The 18,363-nt window shown below is 42.7% G+C and overlaps 16 protein-coding genes and 2 non-coding genes across 18 annotated transcripts; 10 read left to right on the top strand and 8 right to left on the bottom strand.

Moving 5' to 3' along the window:
• Nucleotides 1-4: 4 nt before the first annotated feature.
• Nucleotides 5-973, top strand: Eint_110740 (ethanolamine-phosphate cytidylytransferase; the record flags this gene model as incomplete). The annotated part of the gene is made up of 1 exon (XM_003073888.1): nt 5-973. One exon carries the CDS (start codon nt 5-7, stop codon nt 971-973), a length of 969 nt encoding a protein of 322 aa, XP_003073934.1.
• A 55-nt stretch (nt 974-1,028) lies between these two features.
• Eint_110735 lies at nt 1,029-1,134 on the bottom strand. Its single transcript, XR_002670154.1, has one exon. It is a non-coding gene; the product is annotated as a U5 spliceosomal RNA (small nucleolar RNA).
• A 71-nt stretch (nt 1,135-1,205) lies between these two features.
• On the top strand, nt 1,206-3,209 carry Eint_110730 (HrpA-like helicase; the record flags this gene model as incomplete). Its single annotated transcript, XM_003073887.1, has 1 exon — nt 1,206-3,209. One exon carries the CDS (start codon nt 1,206-1,208, stop codon nt 3,207-3,209), a length of 2,004 nt encoding a protein of 667 aa, XP_003073933.1.
• A 21-nt stretch (nt 3,210-3,230) lies between these two features.
• Eint_110720 (CDP diacylglycerol serine) lies at nt 3,231-4,395 on the bottom strand (the record flags this gene model as incomplete). The annotated part of the gene is made up of 3 exons (XM_003073886.1): nt 3,231-3,484; nt 3,509-3,921; nt 3,947-4,395. The coding sequence occupies 3 exons, from the start codon at nt 4,393-4,395 to the stop codon at nt 3,231-3,233; spliced, it is 1,116 nt and encodes a 371-aa protein (XP_003073932.1).
• Nucleotides 4,396-4,603: 208 nt separating this feature from the next.
• Nucleotides 4,604-5,965, top strand: Eint_110710 (AAA ATPase proteasome regulatory subunit YTA6; the record flags this gene model as incomplete). Its single annotated transcript, XM_003073885.1, has 1 exon — nt 4,604-5,965. One exon carries the CDS (start codon nt 4,604-4,606, stop codon nt 5,963-5,965), a length of 1,362 nt encoding a protein of 453 aa, XP_003073931.1.
• Nucleotides 5,966-6,011: 46 nt separating this feature from the next.
• Eint_110700 (transcription initiation factor TFIID subunit TAF10) lies at nt 6,012-6,338 on the bottom strand (the record flags this gene model as incomplete). Its single annotated transcript, XM_003073884.1, has 1 exon — nt 6,012-6,338. The coding sequence occupies one exon, from the start codon at nt 6,336-6,338 to the stop codon at nt 6,012-6,014; it is 327 nt and encodes a 108-aa protein (XP_003073930.1).
• Nucleotides 6,339-6,438: 100 nt separating this feature from the next.
• On the top strand, nt 6,439-7,443 carry Eint_110690 (DNA repair protein Rad51; the record flags this gene model as incomplete). Its single annotated transcript, XM_003073883.1, has 1 exon — nt 6,439-7,443. One exon carries the CDS (start codon nt 6,439-6,441, stop codon nt 7,441-7,443), a length of 1,005 nt encoding a protein of 334 aa, XP_003073929.1.
• A 119-nt stretch (nt 7,444-7,562) lies between these two features.
• Nucleotides 7,563-8,339, bottom strand: Eint_110680 (ribosome biogenesis protein NSA2; the record flags this gene model as incomplete). The annotated part of the gene is made up of 1 exon (XM_003073882.1): nt 7,563-8,339. The coding sequence occupies one exon, from the start codon at nt 8,337-8,339 to the stop codon at nt 7,563-7,565; it is 777 nt and encodes a 258-aa protein (XP_003073928.1).
• A 145-nt stretch (nt 8,340-8,484) lies between these two features.
• Eint_110670 (DNA replication licensing factor Mcm4) lies at nt 8,485-10,533 on the top strand (the record flags this gene model as incomplete). Its single annotated transcript, XM_003073881.1, has 1 exon — nt 8,485-10,533. One exon carries the CDS (start codon nt 8,485-8,487, stop codon nt 10,531-10,533), a length of 2,049 nt encoding a protein of 682 aa, XP_003073927.1.
• A 130-nt stretch (nt 10,534-10,663) lies between these two features.
• Eint_110660 (vesicle coat complex COPII subunit Sec23) lies at nt 10,664-12,787 on the top strand (the record flags this gene model as incomplete). The annotated part of the gene is made up of 1 exon (XM_003073880.1): nt 10,664-12,787. The coding sequence occupies one exon, from the start codon at nt 10,664-10,666 to the stop codon at nt 12,785-12,787; it is 2,124 nt and encodes a 707-aa protein (XP_003073926.1).
• Nucleotides 12,788-12,877: 90 nt separating this feature from the next.
• Nucleotides 12,878-13,390, top strand: Eint_110650 (uncharacterized protein; the record flags this gene model as incomplete). Its single annotated transcript, XM_003073879.2, has 1 exon — nt 12,878-13,390. The coding sequence occupies one exon, from the start codon at nt 12,878-12,880 to the stop codon at nt 13,388-13,390; it is 513 nt and encodes a 170-aa protein (XP_003073925.2).
• Nucleotides 13,391-13,493: 103 nt separating this feature from the next.
• Eint_110640 (glucose-repressible alcohol dehydrogenase transcriptional effector) lies at nt 13,494-14,972 on the top strand (the record flags this gene model as incomplete). The annotated part of the gene is made up of 1 exon (XM_003073878.1): nt 13,494-14,972. One exon carries the CDS (start codon nt 13,494-13,496, stop codon nt 14,970-14,972), a length of 1,479 nt encoding a protein of 492 aa, XP_003073924.1.
• Nucleotides 14,973-15,044: 72 nt separating this feature from the next.
• Nucleotides 15,045-15,112, top strand: Eint_110635. The gene has a single exon (XR_002670153.1). It is a non-coding gene; the product is annotated as a small nucleolar RNA R38 (small nucleolar RNA).
• Nucleotides 15,113-15,118: 6 nt separating this feature from the next.
• Eint_110630 (exonuclease 1) lies at nt 15,119-16,210 on the bottom strand (the record flags this gene model as incomplete). The annotated part of the gene is made up of 1 exon (XM_003073877.1): nt 15,119-16,210. One exon carries the CDS (start codon nt 16,208-16,210, stop codon nt 15,119-15,121), a length of 1,092 nt encoding a protein of 363 aa, XP_003073923.1.
• A 62-nt stretch (nt 16,211-16,272) lies between these two features.
• Nucleotides 16,273-16,863, bottom strand: Eint_110620 (putative RNA-binding protein; the record flags this gene model as incomplete). The annotated part of the gene is made up of 1 exon (XM_003073876.1): nt 16,273-16,863. The coding sequence occupies one exon, from the start codon at nt 16,861-16,863 to the stop codon at nt 16,273-16,275; it is 591 nt and encodes a 196-aa protein (XP_003073922.1).
• Nucleotides 16,864-16,923: 60 nt separating this feature from the next.
• On the bottom strand, nt 16,924-17,325 carry Eint_110610 (uncharacterized protein; the record flags this gene model as incomplete). Its single annotated transcript, XM_003073875.2, has 1 exon — nt 16,924-17,325. One exon carries the CDS (start codon nt 17,323-17,325, stop codon nt 16,924-16,926), a length of 402 nt encoding a protein of 133 aa, XP_003073921.2.
• Nucleotides 17,326-17,443: 118 nt separating this feature from the next.
• On the top strand, nt 17,444-17,881 carry Eint_110600 (class 2 transcription repressor NC2 subunit beta; the record flags this gene model as incomplete). Its single annotated transcript, XM_003073874.1, has 1 exon — nt 17,444-17,881. One exon carries the CDS (start codon nt 17,444-17,446, stop codon nt 17,879-17,881), a length of 438 nt encoding a protein of 145 aa, XP_003073920.1.
• Nucleotides 17,882-17,957: 76 nt separating this feature from the next.
• On the bottom strand, nt 17,958-18,320 carry Eint_110590 (ribosomal protein S10-like protein; the record flags this gene model as incomplete). The annotated part of the gene is made up of 1 exon (XM_003073873.1): nt 17,958-18,320. The coding sequence occupies one exon, from the start codon at nt 18,318-18,320 to the stop codon at nt 17,958-17,960; it is 363 nt and encodes a 120-aa protein (XP_003073919.1).
• Between the last annotated feature and the right edge of the window lie 43 nt (nt 18,321-18,363).

Here is an 18,363-nt window from a genome sequence, read left to right as displayed (position 1 = left end):
ACAAATGGCATCCAAGGAGATCCAAAAGGTCTGGGCTGACGGGTGCTTTGATATGTTCCACTACGGCCATGCAAATGCGCTAAGGCAGTCCAAAGCATTGGGGGATTATCTGATAGCCGGAGTTCATTCATCTCTCAGCATAAACCGAGAAAAGGGATTACCTGTGATGGAGGATGACGAGAGGTATGAGGTCGTCCAGAGATGCAGATACGTAGATGAGATTGTCAAGGATGCACCATTTGTCACAGAGATGAGCATGGTTAGGGAATACGGGGCAAGTATAGTAGCACATGGAAACGACATAATACTCGATTCGAAGGGACAGGACTCGTACTTCCAAGTGAGAAGGACAGGTATATTCAGAGAGGTGGAGAGGACGGTTGGAATCTCGACGACTGAGACTGTCGGGCGGATGATGCTGAAGAATAGGGGAACCTGCTTGGATGGAGAACACAAAGAAAGCAACAAAAACTCTAGATACCATGATCAGTTGCTTGAGCTATTTGTGAGCTCGATGAAAAGGGAAAGGAAAGGAAAAGTGGTGTTTATAGATGGGAATTTTGATTTGTTCCATGCCGGACATGTTGTATCCTTGAAAATAGCAAGAGAAATGGGAGACTATCTTGTTGTTGGGATACATGACGACGAGACCACAAGGGAATACACTAGAAACTATCCCGTGATGACGACCAAGGAGAGAATGCTTACATTGGTGTCATGTAAATATGTTGACGAGGTAATTATTTCGCCCTATCTGATTGGAAAGGAGTTTATTGAGAAGCATGGAATCGACATTGTAGGGACCTCTTTCGACACAAAGGATCTATCGAGATACGATAGCATTAAAGAGGTTGTGGAGCACAGCTATGCCGAAAATAGGTTCAGCTATCTCTCTGCGGAGCACATAGTTAACAGGATAATCTCGAACTACCAGGATTATGCAAACAGACAGAAGAAAAGGATGAAGAATTAAAGTATTCTTTTTTGATGATGTATCTTAGAAGCTAGATGAAGATGTTACGACAACAAGGCTGAGTTGATCAGCATTCCAAAAATTGCTGTGTGGCACGGTGTCTAGCCATGGGAGTCTTCAGTAAAAGGCAAAAGACTCGTTCTTATCGGCTAGGCAAGCAAGGGGTCTTTTCAAAAAAAATATATGTTTCTGGGGATAGGGAAGATAAGTGCGGACCCCTGGAGAATTGGGAATGGAAGAAAGAACGGTGTTCAAAGGGATGGAAACAGAAATACGCATCAATCGAGAGATTCCTCCAGAACTGTTTCCCCTAGCCAAAGACAAGAAGGACTCCATAGCAGAGGAGGAAATAATGGACTTGCTAATAAGTACGGAGAAGAAGGAGGAGAGATCTGGAGAAGAGAGTGTTAAAGATAAGATGGGGGAGATTTTCTCGAAGCTTGAAAAGAGCCAAGTTCTGTTGATTGAAGGAGACACAGGATGTGGGAAGACAACGAAAGTCCCGAGATATCTTCTTGAGAGATACAAGAGCATAGTGTGCACGCAGCCCAGAAGGATTGCAGCTGTAAGTGTTGCCAAGAAGGTTGCCCAGGATATGAATGTGAAGATAGGGATGGAGGTTGGATACTCTGTAAGATTTAACGATGTATCGAGTAAGAAAACGAGGCTTAAATATGCTACAGACGGGATTTTGCTTCGGGAGATAGTCAGTGATAAATGCCTCAATAGATATGATGTTGTGATTATCGACGAGGCACATGAAAGAAGTGTCAACATAGACATTCTTCTGGGATATCTGAAATCGATTCTGAGCAAGAGGAAGGATCTTCGGGTGATTATAATGAGTGCAACGCTAAGCTCTGAGAAGTTTATTTCGTTTTTTAGATGCCAAACGGTTGAGATTCGCCACAGAATGTTTCCATTGGAGATATTTTTCTTGAAGAAGGCTGGGGCTTTGGATTATCTGGACGAAGCTGTGAAGACAGTGGTACAGATACATAGGACAGAGGAAGAAGGAGACATATTGGTGTTTCTAACGGGAAAGGAGGAGATCAACAACGGGAGAAACATCCTTGTAGAGATCTTAGGGAACGACGCCGAGGTGTATTGCATATACAGCATGCTTTCACCCGAGGAGCAGGAGCTTGTGTTCAAGAAGACGAAGAAAAGAAAGATTGTCCTTGCAACAAACATTGCGGAGACATCGATAACCATTGAGGGTATAAAATATGTTGTGGACTGCGGGCGAGCCAAGCAGATGAGATACTCTGGGGCCTTTGGAATGGACATCTTGGAGGTGGCATGGATATCGAAGGCACAGGCCAAGCAGAGGGCAGGGAGAGCAGGGAGAACCCAGGAAGGAAAGGTGTTTCGGTTATACTCCAAAGAGGAATTCCAAGAGATGAGCGAGAATACAATACCAGAGATTTTCTGCTGCAATCTTGCCAAGGCAGTGCTTGAACTGAAGTCGATTGGAGTGAATGACATAGTGAACTTCGACCTTATAGATAAGCCCGATACCTCGAATGTGAGGAAGGCCCTAGAGTTGCTGTACTACCTCAAGGCCATAGGAGGAGATGGAAAGATAACACCGATTGGAGCCAGAGCCTCGAAAATCCCTCTAGAGCCGGAGCTAGCGATTTCCCTGATTGTATCTTCGGATCTGGGGTGCCTTGAGGATGTTTCAATCATTGCAGCCATGCTAAGTGTGGGAAACATATGGCTGGACATTCCAAAGTACAGCCAATCTCACAAGGCGTTTTTGGATGCAAAGTCATTGTATTTTGATAGAAGAGGAGACCATTTCTCGTTTCTTAAGATATATAGGATGTGGGAAAGAACTGGATTCAAGATATCACATCTCAAGAGATCATTTCTAAATGTTAGAGCAATGCTTCAGACAGTGAAGATAAAGAAGCAACTATGTTCCATGTTCAATGGGCCATGCAAGTCTGATGAAAGTAAGATTGTTCTGTCGTTCTGTGCAGGATATTTCATGAACGTTGCAAAGCTTGTCGAGGGATCCTCGTATGTCTCTATATTCAACGATACACAGTTCTTTGTCCATAACACAAGCTGCATGTCGAGAAAACGTGCAAAGTACATTTTATACCACAGCCTATGCAGGACAGGGAGAGAGTTTGTAAGATGCTGTGTGGAGGTGACTCTGGAAGATCTGCTCAAGGGGGCTAACCACATGTTCAGCAAGGTTGAGAAGGATTTGGATAGATGCTGATTTATTTGGTGCCATACTAGATTAGAAGAATCTGTTGAAAATCAGAAACAATAGAATTACGGCCAACTGGTATGTCCTTCCTCTAAGCTGCTTCAAGGTCCTTGCCTCTGAGTTACTCTTGAGATATTCCACCTCAGTCCTCAGCTTCTGAACGTGGTCTGGGTCGGATGTGATTATTAGATAATTTGTTTCGTCATCTCTTTCTACGCTTCTCCTGTTGAAGTTTGATGAGCCTATGATGGTTGCAGCTGTTCTGCCCTTGAATCCCCAGAAGCCTAGAAATTAACAATTCCACTTACCTTTCAGATGGAATGAATGGCCGTCCCTCTTCAGCTCGTGAATGGAAAGGCTTGAAATTGATCTGAGAGTTCTGTAGAAGCTATATGAATAAGCTGGGCCTATGAATCGCTCCAAGGGTCCAAACGAGTCGAAGGTGTTCTTATCTGGGCATGAAGCATAGAGAGACACCTTCTTTCCTTGGAGCATTTTGAAATAGCGAGCCGGAAAGTTCAGATATCCTGTGGAAATGTGTATCTCGTCGAAGTCTTCCAGAAACGACTGGACTATGGCAGGCTCCTCTTTCTCTTTAAACATACCTACATACACTGGAAGGCCCTGGCATATAGTTTTTCCAGCCTCCAAAGGGGGCCTTATTCCAAAGACTCTAGATCTGATCATATCCGCCAGCTCCCTACTGTCAATCTCGAGATATCTTAAAATTAAAATGCTTCACTTACCTATCTACTCTGTTTGTCATGTACGATGCATCCATGTTTGCACCAGATAATATGGTTAGGCCATCGAAAACCAAGGCCTTAGTATGGAAGGTTCTGAGAAGTTCATTTAGTCTCCTTGGAAGCAGGAAAGACGTAGAGAGATCTACAAGATGAAAAAATGAGCCAAGACCCCTTCTTTTTATAGACTCCAGACTTTCGAAGACTGTCCCTCTGTTTTTATCGATGAAGATGATTGTCATGAGATTCTTCCTCTTTCTTTCTTCGAGAATGTCGATGATGTCCTCCATTTCTCCGTTCTTTCCAAAGAATAGGGATGCTATACATACTGATGTCGAGTTCTGCATAAGAAACTTAATTCTTTGGTAGAACTCCCCACTGTCTTTCAATATTCGGAATCCAGAGACATGCACAGAATCCAGTACATCGAACTTTTCTTCGGAGATATCCATTTTGGCATTCCTTGGTCGGTTGTTAAAAAGATCTGGAAAAGGAGCTCAAAAGGAGTCTAGGGCTTATGAACAGTCTGGAGCTCCCATAGGCCGAGGGGAGTCGAGTCCTATTAGAGCCTCGCAAAAATAATGTAAGGAGTAGTCCAGGAGTTGGTTTTGGACATTGATTCTTGAAATCTTTTTGGAATACCCATAGAATCGGAGGTTTATGAGAGATTTAGAAGCGTCCAAGAACTACAAAGTAGAAAACAAAACGGCAGAGGATGAAGAAGAGTATGAGAAAGTGAAAAACAGAACAAAGGATAATAAACCAGAGGAAAAGAAAAGAGACATCAATAACGATATTCTTGGAGCATTGATATATAGAAAGATCTTAAAGGACTATGGAATAAAGAAAAAGCCCAAAACAGAGAAGACAAAAGATACAAGTGGAGGCACAAAGGGAGTCCTTTATCTTATAATAATTATCCTTGTGTTTGCATATGTAATATACAGAATAATTGTCTCAGAAGGAGGAGGGAGCATTGGAAAGACGTCTAAGGAGAAGGATGAGAAGATGGAAGATCAAGACAAGCCTTCGTTCCGTGATGGATCAACATTTGAGAATGTTCCTTATTTTGGGAAGGAGGATTTGATGATACAAGTGATTTCACAAGTGACAAAGATTGTTAGCCTTCTAAGGACTGTTCCCGAGAAGGAACTCCACAAGACCATAGAAACAACACAAAGAAACTTCCTTTTTCATGGGCCTCCTGGAACAGGAAAGACCCTTTTCATGAAGAAGTTAATATATCTTGTTGATCTAAATATCAAGTTCTTAAAGATGAGAAGCGAGATAGGGGAAGAGGAGTTTGACCGAATGGATCACAATGAGAAGCTGGTAAGGGCAAGGCAAATGGAATCGCTCACCAGAATAACATTTGTGACACCATCTTCGCTGAACAACAAATATGTTGGAGAAACAGAAAAGAACATCCGTGCGTTGTTCCAGAGTGCAAATGATGGGAACTACTGGGCGAGCTTTGTGTTTATCGACGAAGTGGATGTGTTCTTTTCTAAGAGATCGGATAGATCACAGGATTACACGTTAAAGGCACAAACCGAGTTTTTGAACACGATTGGGGGAGCATGCGATAAGGTGAACAGCAATGTGTTTCTCTTTGGAGCCACCAATCTATACGACTCACTTGACGATGCTTTCAAGCGTCGATTTTCGGGAGTTTACGAGTTCCAGCTTCCAAACGACGAAGAAAGATTGGAGATTCTTGAGGAGTATCTTGGAGATTGTAAGAAGGAAATAACAAACAGATTCAACGATTTGATTAGAATGACGAATGGAATGGCACAGTCTAGGATTGTGGATGTTTTGAAGAAGATATCGTTTGCAAATGATGGAAATGTTGATAGAATTAGTTGGAATGACCTAGTAAGGGCTTTAGAGGATGGAGACCCGAAGAAGAAAGGAACAGATGGAAGCGATGTTAGTGTGGCGAAATCCTTGAAGAAGTTCTATTTCCTAGAGCCAAAGCCCAAGAGAAGGGATGCGGAAATACTAATTACCAAAGAATAAAGAGACTAGTAAAAATTTTAAATGTTTATGTTTCTGTGCAACCTGTCTACATGTAGTAGTGGGGTCTTGAGATGCTTATTCCCACCTCCTCAAGGGCCTTTTCAAGATCTATGAGTTGGAATGTGGGTTTCTTCTCTTTTGCAAACCTCTTATCCTTCTGTGCAGCCTTCTGGTTTATTCTGTGATACTGAAAGGAAGAGATGGCGATGTCGGTGACAAACTTGTGGGCCAGTAGGGAAACAAGCTTTTTCATACTCTGGTCTGAGGTAACCATTCCGGCCTTTTCCATAAAGTAGTCGATCACTGATTCGGGAAGCAGGGGGGTATAGTTGTCTAGATTCTGCTTGAGCTCATTGAACTCTTCCTCCTTCATGGGGCTGCTTCAGTGGGTGTTTTTACAATCCTTTCATGATGGAATGATGGGGCCAAGGAGTCAATGGCAAGCGCATAAAGTGGAGAGAAAAAATTTGCCCATGAGCGAGGAGTACCAATATCAGGACGCAGAGTATCATTCCGAGAGCATCTCTATATCAGAACTGAAGAACGGGGGGATATTAGCTGTGGACATAGCAAAGCTGATAGAAGCAGGGTTTACAACAGTCGAGTCGCTGGCATTTGCTCCGAAGAGACAGCTTCTTTCGATAAAGGGATTTTCGGATGTTAAGGTGGATAAGCTAATCAAGGAGGCTGCAAAACTGGTTCCAATGGGGTTTACAACGGCATCGGCATATCACCAGAGAAGGTCCGAGCTTGTTTACCTCACCACAGGATCCTCGGAGGTCGACAAGTTACTGAATGGTGGATTTGAGTCTGGGAGCATAACAGAGATCTTTGGGGAGTTTCGGACAGGAAAGACGCAGCTCTGCCATACTGTTGCTGTCACATGCCAGCTTCCTCCAGAACAGGGAGGCGGAGGGGGAAAGGCTATGTACATAGACACCGAGGGAACATTCCGATCGGAGAGGCTCATTCCAATAGCAGAGAGATTTGGATTAGATCCAGATGAGGTCATGGACAACATATCATATGCAAGAGCATATAATTCCGACCATCAATCTCAACTTCTAATCAAAGCATCGGCAATGATGTCGGAGTCAAAGTATTCGGTTCTTATAATTGATTCTGCAACTGCTCTATACAGAACAGACTTCAGTGGGAGAGGGGAGCTTGGGGCTAGGCAGCTGCACTTGGCAAAGTATCTCCGAAGTCTTGTTAATCTTGCAGAGACATTCCGGGTTGCTGTCATAATCACCAATCAGGTAGTGTCCAATGTGGATGGAGCTGTAGGGATGTTTGCTGGAGACATCAAGAAGCCTATAGGGGGGAACATTATGGCACATGCAAGCACAACAAGATTGTATCTGCGTAAGGGGAGAGGAGAAACAAGGATATGCAAGATATATGATTCGCCCTGTCTCCCCGAGTCCGAGGCAGTCTTTGCCATCACCGAGCAGGGTATCAACGACCCTGATGAGTAAAAAATCCAAATAATTCCAAAAACTAAATATGTTTAGTCAAGTCGATAACACTCCACTTCTCTCTCTTTAGCTGTTGAAGGAAGCCTGTAAACATAATCTATTTAGGCAAATCTACTTTTCTATACCAGAAGAACAGCATTCACACATCCGTCATTCTCGGGGTTGTTGGTTATCTGAGCATACTTACCCCATATGATTTTCCCTGCTCCATTGACAAGCCCAAGGGGACTGACATCCACCTCTATAATGGTCCCCTTGCTCAATATTCCAAGCCCTGTATAAACCTCGGAATGGGGATTTTTCTTTAGCCCTATTATCTTGAGATTGAATGTAGAGCTCAGTTCAGGATGGCTTACATGTGCAGTTCTAAATCTCATTGCCATCGGCCTTATGAATCTCTCATACTTCGGAGGTTTTCTTGTGAAGTCACTTCCCACAAAGCAAGGCTTAGTAACCATTCTCTTCCAGTGCTTTGATCGTCGCTTTCCGCTTGAAACTACCCCAAATACTTCCTTTTCTGGGAGAGGATGAATCTTAGGTAATGGAACAGAATACTTCGATCCCTTTTCCTGCCTCTGCTGCTTGATCTTGTTGTTGATGTCCCTGGCCCTTTCTTCCATTTCCCTGTCAAGGAGGAAGTGAGGAAGTGGATTGCTCTCAATACTAACCTCCATCTTTTTCTCCTTGAATTCCTTCATCTTCTGATCCTTCTTTAGCTGGATCTTTGAAGCACGCTGCTTCTTGGCAAACAGCTTAGCCTTCAGCCCAAACAGCTTCTCGGCCTTTCTTGAAACCATTTTCTCTTCTCTTCTGTCCTTCTTATACTGCCTTAGCTCGTGGTCCAGACGCCTTCCATACTTTTTTATATGTCTTTCCACAAAGTCGTTTTGAGGCATTTTCCAGGGGAAAAAAAATAGATGGTTTTGTTCTTGGTAAAAAGGCTGGTGTTTTCCATTCAAAGATTCTGTTTCCATCCAAGCCGGTTACATCATGGTTTCCTGAAGCCTCGGAAATATTTAAATGAGTACTAGATCCAAGGGGATGCACATAGAAACATGGAACATGTATTTCCCCGAGGAAGAGTTCACTGCTTTCAACGAGCTTGTCCAGATAATACTTGCAGTAAAGAAGAAATTGAAAGACGTTTTATCAGAGGATAAACTGGAGAGGATTCTAGAAGCAAGAGTCTACTATATATCGGAGCAGTATCTCGAGAGTCTTGTTGAAAAGAATCTTCTTGATACAAACGCAGGAAACTTACTTCTGTGTGTTTCCTGTGCTGTTTCCGAGCTACTCTATGACAAAGGGTATTTGTCGGTAAAGATCTGTACTAGGGTCGAGACAGTGAACAAGGAAGGAAATTTTGGAGATGTTGACAGAGCCAATCTTGGGAAGCTGGTCTTTATGGCAGGAACAGTATGCCGAGTGGGGTTCAGAAGAGTAATTATCAGTAAGATGTTTTTTGAGTGTTCCAAGTGTGGAGACGTAATATACGTGAATGTAAAGAACAACGTTTACAGACCTCCGGCAGGATGCAAAGGTTCGTGTAACTCAAGGAGTTTTGTTCTTATGCGAAATCATCCAGAGATGGAATGCAGAGACATGCAGGAAATCAAAATACAGGAGCTCTATGGGGGAATAGGAGAAGATGGAAAGGGAATCCCAAAGGCTGTGGACTGCATTCTTTACGATGAATTTGTGGGGATTCTAGTGCCAGGAGACATTGTGCAGATTGTAGGAGTGCTTGGAGTTGAATTAGAAAACGACGGCCTCTACAGATTGATGGTCCATATAAACAATCTTCAAATTGTCAAGAACAAGAATTTTTTTATAGAGAGCCTGGAATATCAAAGTAGAGACTTTGCGGAATTTAGAAGAATAGCAAAGGGAAAAAACACGCTGGCCTCTCTTGTGCGCTCGCTTTATTCGTCCGTGTATGGAAATGAACTGATAAAGATCGGACTAGTGCTTTCTTTATTTGGGGGAACCAGGAAGATGGCAGGACAGCATCTGATTAGGTCTGAAACACATGTCCTTATAATCGGAGATCCCGGGCTTGGAAAAAGCAGGCTGCTGTTGGGGACATGTAGTATTCTTCCGAAGAGCAGTTACGTGAGTGGGAGCTTCACCACAACAGCTGGATTAACGGTTTCCTTGACACACGATCCTGTTTCTGGGGAATATATGGCGGATGCAGGAGCACTGGTGGTGGCCGACAATGGAATATGCTGTTTGGATGAGTTTGACAAGATAGACGACCATGCAGCTTTATTTGAAGCCATGGAAGATCAGAAAGTAAGCATAGCAAAGGGAGGAGTGATCTGTAGTGTTCCAACAAGGTCTACTGTGATAGCAGCAACTAATCCAAGGCATGGACACTTCGATAGAACCAAATCAATGATGGAAAACATAAGATTTGACCCAGGCCTTTTGTCAAGGTTTGATCTTGTCTTTCTCCTTCTAGACGACCTGTCTGAAAAGGAGAGCTACATGATATCTGGGCAAATTCTGAAGAAAAGGCAGACATTGTCTCCAGGAATAGGAAGTGAATTTGACGATATTATGGAGACGATTAGAAGAGATGACTTTATTGAGGAAGTCCGAAGTAGAGGAGATGTTTATCCAATGGAGATAATGAGGAAGTATATTTCCTATGCACGTGCAAATGTGTTTCCTGTTCTGAGCAAATCGGCAAAAGAAGCCATAAGAGAATATTATGTTGAGATCCGGAAGCAGGGAGGGGTTTCTGCAAGGGATCTGGAGTCGTTGATTAGACTAACAGAAGCTCGAGCGAAAGCAGAATTGAGGAGTATAGCTACAAGAGCAGATGCAGTTTTTTGTATCGAACTACATAGGAGGACGTTTGTTCCTAGAGAAAAGATGTCTAATAGTAGAAGAAATGGGGATTTTTCTCAGGTGCTTAAGGAATATGGAAGGAAGAAGGGAGAATGGGTAGTTAGTGTTGAGGAGCTACGTAGACTAATAATATCTTTTGATTCCGGAAAGCCTGCCAATGATTTTATAGAAGCACTCAACCACAACGGGCTTATCATAAAGAAAGGTGCAGGAATGTACAAGATAACTCGATGATGCTGGATAGAATTTGAATGGAGAACATGTTTCTTGAAAAGCACTGGGATGTCTTGGACCAGAAGGAATTAAGGGCGATCTTATGGAAGTCCTTGGCTTAAGATGTTTACAGAAATTTTTGTTAACCCTTATGGAGGAGGAGATTAGAAACATAGAGGAAAATGATGGAATAAGGCTTACCTGGAATGTATGGCCTTCCAAGGGAGATGCTACAACAAAGGTTCCATTAGCATGTTTGTACAACATTCATCAGGAGACGGGGGTTCTTGAATGTGAGCCCATATACTGCATGAGTTGTAAAAGTGTCCTAAATCCTCATTGTAACATCGACTTTGGGAGACAAACCTGGAACTGTATAATATGCAACAACAATACAGCGCTACCAAGCCATGCACGAGGAATAACACCAGACAATCTTCTGCCTGAGCTATTACCACAGAATTCGACAATTGAATATGTTTTGAATAGGGAAAGCGTGTTTCCTACGGTATTCTTTCTTATTGTTGACATATGCACGTTTGATGAGCAGAGACACATACTTCTTAAGGATGCACTTAAGACGGTGGTGGAGGGGATTCCCGAAGATGCTCTAATTGGGCTTATCAAGTATGGAACAAACATCGAACTTCTGGAGCTAAGTACGGCATCGCCACGGAAAACACATCTGTTTTCTGGCAAGAAGGAATATACAGCAGAAGTCCTCAAGTCCTTGAATGCAGCCTCGAAGTCTGAATCGCAAGTTGTGGGAAGGTTTCTGAGGAGAAAAGAGGAATGCCGTGACTTTCTACAGAACATAGTGGAAGGTCTTGAGAAGGATCCATTTCCTGTTCTTCCTGCATACAAGCCTGTAAGATGTACGGGCTCTGCCGTGTCGTTGGCTCTTTCGCTGTTAGAAACAAGCTTTCCTGATACGGCTGTAAAGTACCTTCTGTTTACACAAGGACCCTGCACATTCGGGCCTGGGACGACAACACCTATAAAATTTAAGGAGAAGGGAAGAAACGAACATCTTGAGGAAAATGATCCGATGTATGCAGGGCCTGCAAGAAAGTTCTATACAGGGCTTGCGGAAAGGATGAATAGTGTAGGGCACAGTCTTGACATTCTTGCAGCCACAATTGTTGATGTTGGAATATGCCACATGGAGCGGTTGACCACAATGACTGGAGGGATGCTTATAATGGCACAGGACTTTGACAGAGATATTTATATCTCATCATGTAATAAAGTACTGAATAGAAGCAAGGAAGGATACCTGGCACAAGGATTTAATGCAAAGATACAAGTTAAGACAAGTAAGAATCTCGAATACAAGGGGATTATTGGGCAGGGAAGATCCTTAGGAGGATGCTGGAGAATAGGATCTATATTTCCATGCACAAACATTTCGATTCTTCTTGATAAAAAGCCAGATGCAAAGCATGGGGAGTTTGGATATGTACAGCTGGTTACGCAATATCAAAGAAGTGATAAGAAACTTCTGGTGAGGGTAACAACTTTTGCTCGACTATTTACAGATTCAAGGGAGGATGTAGTATGTGGATTCGACCAGGAAGCAGTTGCAGTCTTTCAAGCTAGATTCCTCCTTCTAAAGAAATATGAGGAGATAAAGGACTGTGAAAGAATGATCGATAAGAACCTTATCAGATTCACTAAGACGTTTGCCAGATACGATAAGGGGGAGCCTTCTTCGTTGTCTCTTCCCGATTCCATGGCATACTATCCAAACTATATGTTCTTTTTCCGAAGGAGTCTCCTGGTCCAAACAGGAAACAACTCTCCTGATGAAACAGCATACTACTCATCACTTCTGTACAACCAAAAAGTGTCGGATGCACTGAAGCTCATCAAGCCTACGCTTGTTTCATACCACTATCAAGGCGGGGTTGAAGCGGTGGAAGTAGACAGTAAGTCTTTGATGCCAGATGTGGTTCTTGTCCTGGATACATTCCACAACGTAGTTGTATGGAGAGGAGAGTATGTTGCACAGTGGGTCAAAGAAGGATACCATGAACAGGCGGAATACGAGTTCCTCAAGAATATATTGAAGAGCAGCGAGGAAAGAGCCCGAACCTTATGCAACGAAAGACTGCCAACACCCCAGTTCTGCATTACCGAGCAGAACAAGTCGCAGCAAAGGATTCTCCACCACTATGTTAATCCCAGCGGAGGAGGCTCTATAATTACAGAGAACATCAACTATGAGAAGTTTGAGGAGGCGTTGCGTAGGGTTGTTGTTTTCAATAGCGAATAAAGGAGACTGTTTTGTTCATAGGTTTTGATTTCCGATCAGGACGGCCGTTAAGCTCTCCTCAAAAAGATGAAAAATTTTCACCCTTTGTCTATGAGCACACAAACCGAGGCTGAAGCGAATATTTCCGAGATCATCAAGAAGTATACAAAGGATATTTCTGTTCGACCCGAGCTTTTTGGGAAGATAGCCATCCAGATAATAATATGCGACGGAGGAGAGAAGGTTATGGTTGTTAAGGTTCCAAAGAGTATTCTTCATGGGGTGCAGATGAACTACAGCAATATCATCAAGGCAGCCAAGCAGCAGTTCCACGATTACTATATAATTTTCATTAGAAACTTCGAGATTGAGAGCGATGTCCCGGAAGGAGCCCATTGTAAGCCAAAGGAGATTGAGAAGGAATGGCTGGCCAATGCCTGTTTCCCGTTTCTACTCACAGGAACAAGGACAGATGTCCGGGGAGTTGATGATATGGTTGTAAATGTTCTTCTGGAGAGAAGGACATCCTTCAGTAGAGCCGAGATGGATACCATAGGGGCTGGCCTCAACAAGCTACTCGGAAAGAATTATATTGTTGATGTTAACCATCACACCAAGAATTAAAGACGCTTAGGAATCTTAGACTTGCCGACGATTTCGAGAATGGCCTTGAGATTACAAATTTTTGTACCGATTGTGAAAGTTTTTCCCGGGAATGCCCTTGGGCATGGCAGAGGAATGCTTAGCATTAAGAAGAAAGTTTTTTGAAAAAACTACAGAGGCCCAAGAGGATCCTTGGACTGCCTTGGACCTCTGCTCCCAAGGAATAAGAAATATATCCAGGTCTCTATTTGACATGAGGTTCATCAGAGTCCTGAACTTTACAAATAACGAGATAGAGGTGATTCCAAAGGAGATATGCAAGCTGAGACATCTTGAAGTCTTGAATCTTAGTAAAAATAAGATTAGAAGCATTCCACCAGATATCGGGAAAATTGTTAGCTTGAAGGAGCTTAACCTAAATGATAACTTGATTTCAAATATTCCCATGGAAATAGGGACCTTGTATAACCTGGAAGTCCTTGAAATATCCAACAACCCGTTGATAGTGCCATTCAACACTCTTCTGAGAGAAAAGAAGCTTCTTCAGTTCTGCAGAGAGCACAACACAGGATATCCTCCACCAAACGATAGGCCATGGATCGAGTGTTTAAATAAGGACGTTTTGTATGGCGACACAATAAGCGTCGGAACCTTCAATATTCTGTCGAATGTCTGGGCTGCAAGGTCGACCTATGCGCCATCGTGGGTGATCAATCCAGAGTTCCGAAGAGAAGGGATTCTCCAGGAAATAGTTCTGTACAACGTGGACATATTGTGTCTCCAAGAGATAGAACTGTATAGTTTCTTCGACTTCTACAAGGAGCAACTTGAGATGAGATGCAACTACGACTCAATCATCTATCCTCGAGGAAGGATTAAAAACGTTGCAGACAAGAAGAATGTGGATGGATGTGCAATCTTTTGGAGGAGGAGCAAGTTCAGATTGATTGCGCAATTTCCAATTGATTTCTGCCAGAAGATAACTCAGGACACAAGGTTCAACATCAATCAGGAGCTCCTCGATAGGTATGGAAAGAAAGACAATATAGCCATTGGAGCTCTTCTTGAGAGACCCAATGGACAGCAGGTTCTGGTGGTGAACACTCATATATTTTGGGATCCCGATTATTCCGATGTAAAGCTGCTTCAAGTGATCCTCCTGATTGAAGAAGTAAGAAAGATCAGTTCTCGGCATCCAAATGCATGTCTGCTACTGCAGGGAGACTTCAACTCCCTCAAATCCTCATCTGTCTACAAGTCAATAACAACCCAAACAATAGATTTAGCAGACTTTCGAGGAACTATGCACCATCTTTCCAGCCAGGAGTTTGGCGAGGGTCTAAAGCTCAACGACTCGTATCGGAACCAAGACCTTGGATTCACAAACTTTACACCTCTCTTCAAGGATGTTATTGACTACATATTTTATGACAGTAAAGTAACGTTAACGTCTGTACTGGCTCCGGTCGAGGATGAATATGCAGAAAACATAGCAGGCCTTCCCAACATGCATTTTCCTTCGGACCACATCTTCTTGGGCGCGAAGTTCACCCTTCCTTACAGAAGTCCAAACCAAAATTCGTTTGGCAGAAACACAAGGTAATAAAGCAGTCTTTTGTATCATAACAACATTTCCCGGCTTGTAAGAACAATAAGAAACGTGAAAAGAATCACCCCAAGAAAGTGATGAAGTCAAAGTTATCCCTGGCTGAATAGTGATGAAGACTTTCTTCTGATTCTTCAATTTTATTACTTAAAATATGGAGAGTGTATGTGGGCATCTACCTTGATGAACTCCTCTCTTCTTTTTATTTTCATCACCTCGGGTATCACCTTCTTTGGAGAAGGGACAAAATGCCTCTTGACTGTTTTTGTCTGCATGCAAGACTTGAAAAACAATCCCAGAGGTCCTTCCTCAACCTTATACTCCTCCTCCTTCAAGGAGCCCAAAAATTCCATTTCCTCCGTTACGTCCTGGAGATACCTTCTCTTTCGTTCTATGGGATCATATACAATCTGGTACAGAAATGTCTTTCTTGCTTTGAAAAAGTCATCTAAATAGTTCTTTGGGACAGGCTTTCGGTGTTTCAGATATTCAACCACCCTTTCAATTGTTCTTTCCCTGGAGAGAAGCTTGTGGGCAGTTACAATGCCAACACCTTGTATGGAAGACAGGTAGTCGCATCCACTCAGTATGGAGATGTCGAGAATATTCTCTTCAAAATCTTTACCTCTTACCTCGGCAAGGCAGCTCCTACTAAATTCCCGTACAAAGGTGTTGTCAAACTTATAAAGTATCCTATTCGACCCATAAGGAATTAAATCGCTATCCTCTGTGAGAATGTAGTCTATGTACCCTATTCTCTCCAAATAGCAGAGTTGGGCATCGGACTCGTAGGGCGAAATAATATACTCAACATCTATTCTTTCCAACATCTTCGTAATGTCAGACACCACTCCTCTTGTGACACTTATGCACTGCCGCATAAATGCTTTGGCCTTTTCAGGATCATTCTTCATTAGCCAATACTCAGCCTCTTTTCTACTCTTTTCTTTTCTGATCTGTCTTTTTCTGTTTGTCTCTTCCTTACTGGACAGCAAATCCCCATCCAAAACAATAATTGGTGTGATTCCATAGTTTTCTAGTAGCTTCACCTTCTCCTCAAACATGCTTACATATCTTTTGGTAGGAATCCTGAAAAACATCTCTTCTGCCACGCAAGAGAGAATTTGATATAGCCATGCATGGCCGTCTATTCCTAACCTCTTGTGGCGATAGCTTGATATATGCATCTTCACCAGCTTGGAAGCCACAATAGGTAAAAGCCCTGAAATCCCCATCTAGGGTTTAATCTCCTGCAAAAATAATAAAAGTGTCCAAACGTTTATTTTCGTATATCGCCCTATCTCTTCTCAAACTCACTATATACCGTCTGGATCCCTCCATACTTCTCCTTAAGTCTCGAGTTAATAATCCGGAGTCTGTTGAAGATACTTCCCGGTTGAGACCCCATTATTAGCCTGCACACTGCATCCTTTGCTATTCTTATGTTTTCGATCGTCCCAAGAAAATGTATTGTTTGGTCTTGGACAATAATTTTCGATCTACTGAACTCTTCTATGGCGCTTTTTGTCTTCCCTTCTCTTCCTATGATTCTTCCAATGGCTCTTTCAATATGTAGCCCCCTCAGCGTCTTTACCTCTGAGATCTCAAAATGATCTAGAAACACGTCGGCAAACTTCAATATTGCAATTGCATCTTCAATAGGAAATCCGATGTTCACCGCATTAATGTATTGCGCAGACCTCTCTAAGTAGGAGGAATCCTCGGTATGATCGCAAGTTCTCATTTCCACACATCTTCCTTTGATGTTCATGCGGATTTGGATCTTGCATATTTCGACTATTGGTGTATAGATTTTCATCCATTCTTCCTTCATCCCTCTCATCTTCTTGGGATGGATAGGAACCGATCTGGTTTGGATCTCGGTCATGGGGCAAGATAATACAAGGAATTTAGAATGATATAATCACTTTTGAGCCAAACTTCCGGTTCAACAAGATGAATCCCCTTCTTTCTGTGGGCTGCATACCTCACCTCCAACCTCCTCAAAGAAACTAGGATGGCTGTCTGTTATTAATGAACTATTCTTACCTGTCCCTTTGCGACGACTGGGTTCTTTCTTCCCTGTTAGAGGCTTCTTGGGGCTCTTAAGTGTTCTTTTGTAGGATCCTAAGCCTATTTTCTCTCCAGCTTCTGCTAGGCTGTGTGAACATCTACAACCGGAAGATCTGCAAGATGCTTCTGTGGAATGGCATGCGCTTATAAGTGATAAAACAGCCTGGGCAGTTCCCAAAACCTCTTTGATTTCCTTCTTCATATTGCTTATCTCTCTTAGAAGCTTGGTGTAGGAGACAACAACTCCGCTTATGAATTCGGTGTCCATATTATGCATAAACAGATTGGAAATATTCAAAAGCATTCCTCTTTCCAGAACCGCATTTATTTCCTACAAAACAAACTTATTCCAAAACCATAAATATCATCCTAAGCAAGGGAATCGAGGTATAAATATGGAAAGGAACGATGATGAAAACACACTACCAAAAGCTACAGTGGACAAGATGGTGTCATCTATGCTTCCCAAGAACTCCATTGTCCCAAAGGAATCCAAGGAGATTTTCCAGAATGCGTGCATCTATTTCTTGAATATGTTAACACTGGAAGCAAACAAAGCTTGTGAGGAAGAAAAGAAGAAGACAATCAGTTATGAACATATCTACAAGGCTCTGAAAAACCTTGGGTTTGAAGACTACGTCGATAGCTGCATGAAGGAGCATGGGAACTATGAGAATTATATCAAGCAGAAACCGTCGAAAATCGATAAATTCAAGGACTCTGGGCTGTCCATGGAAGAGCTCCACAACCAGCAAATCAAGCTCTTTCAAAATGCAAAGCTCCAGTTTGAGAAATCCTTTGAAGATGACCATTATGATGGGAATGAGGAATGAAGATGATCTGGAAGGGGGGCCTTTAGATACATGGCCTTGCGACCAATAAAATCTTAATAGCGTAACTCAACGAACTTTAATTCTGAATGCTTAGGTTAATTTCAACATGCGGAAAGTTCCTGAGGAACTGGACCACCTTTTCCAGCTGCTGATGTGTGGCCTCGAGATAGAAGTTCCTAAGGTGGACAATCATTTTATATCGGCTCCATTTCTTTGTACCTTGTCCGGACGGGTTTCTTAAGGTCGTGATGCTTTCAATCTTTTTAGGCAAAACTGTCTCGCGCTCCAGATTGTCAATGAATGTCTTCCCATACTCGTAGAACTCTCTGCACACCTTGTTGATTCTCTTTTCCTCGAGGCTTGCCATATCTATGCAGACCTTCATAGTCTCCATGGAGACTGTTACATCTATGTCTTGTTTTTTCATCTCAACATCCATTTCAAGGGGACCCTTCCCTGAAAATTTTTTCTGCAGACTCTCC

Source organism: Encephalitozoon intestinalis, chromosome XI (genome assembly GCF_000146465.1).
Source record: "Encephalitozoon intestinalis ATCC 50506 chromosome XI, complete sequence".
Classification (NCBI taxonomy): Eukaryota; Fungi; Microsporidia; family Unikaryonidae; genus Encephalitozoon; species Encephalitozoon intestinalis.
Note: the sequence above shows the minus strand (reverse complement) of the source record. Positions and strands in the feature narration are given on the sequence as shown.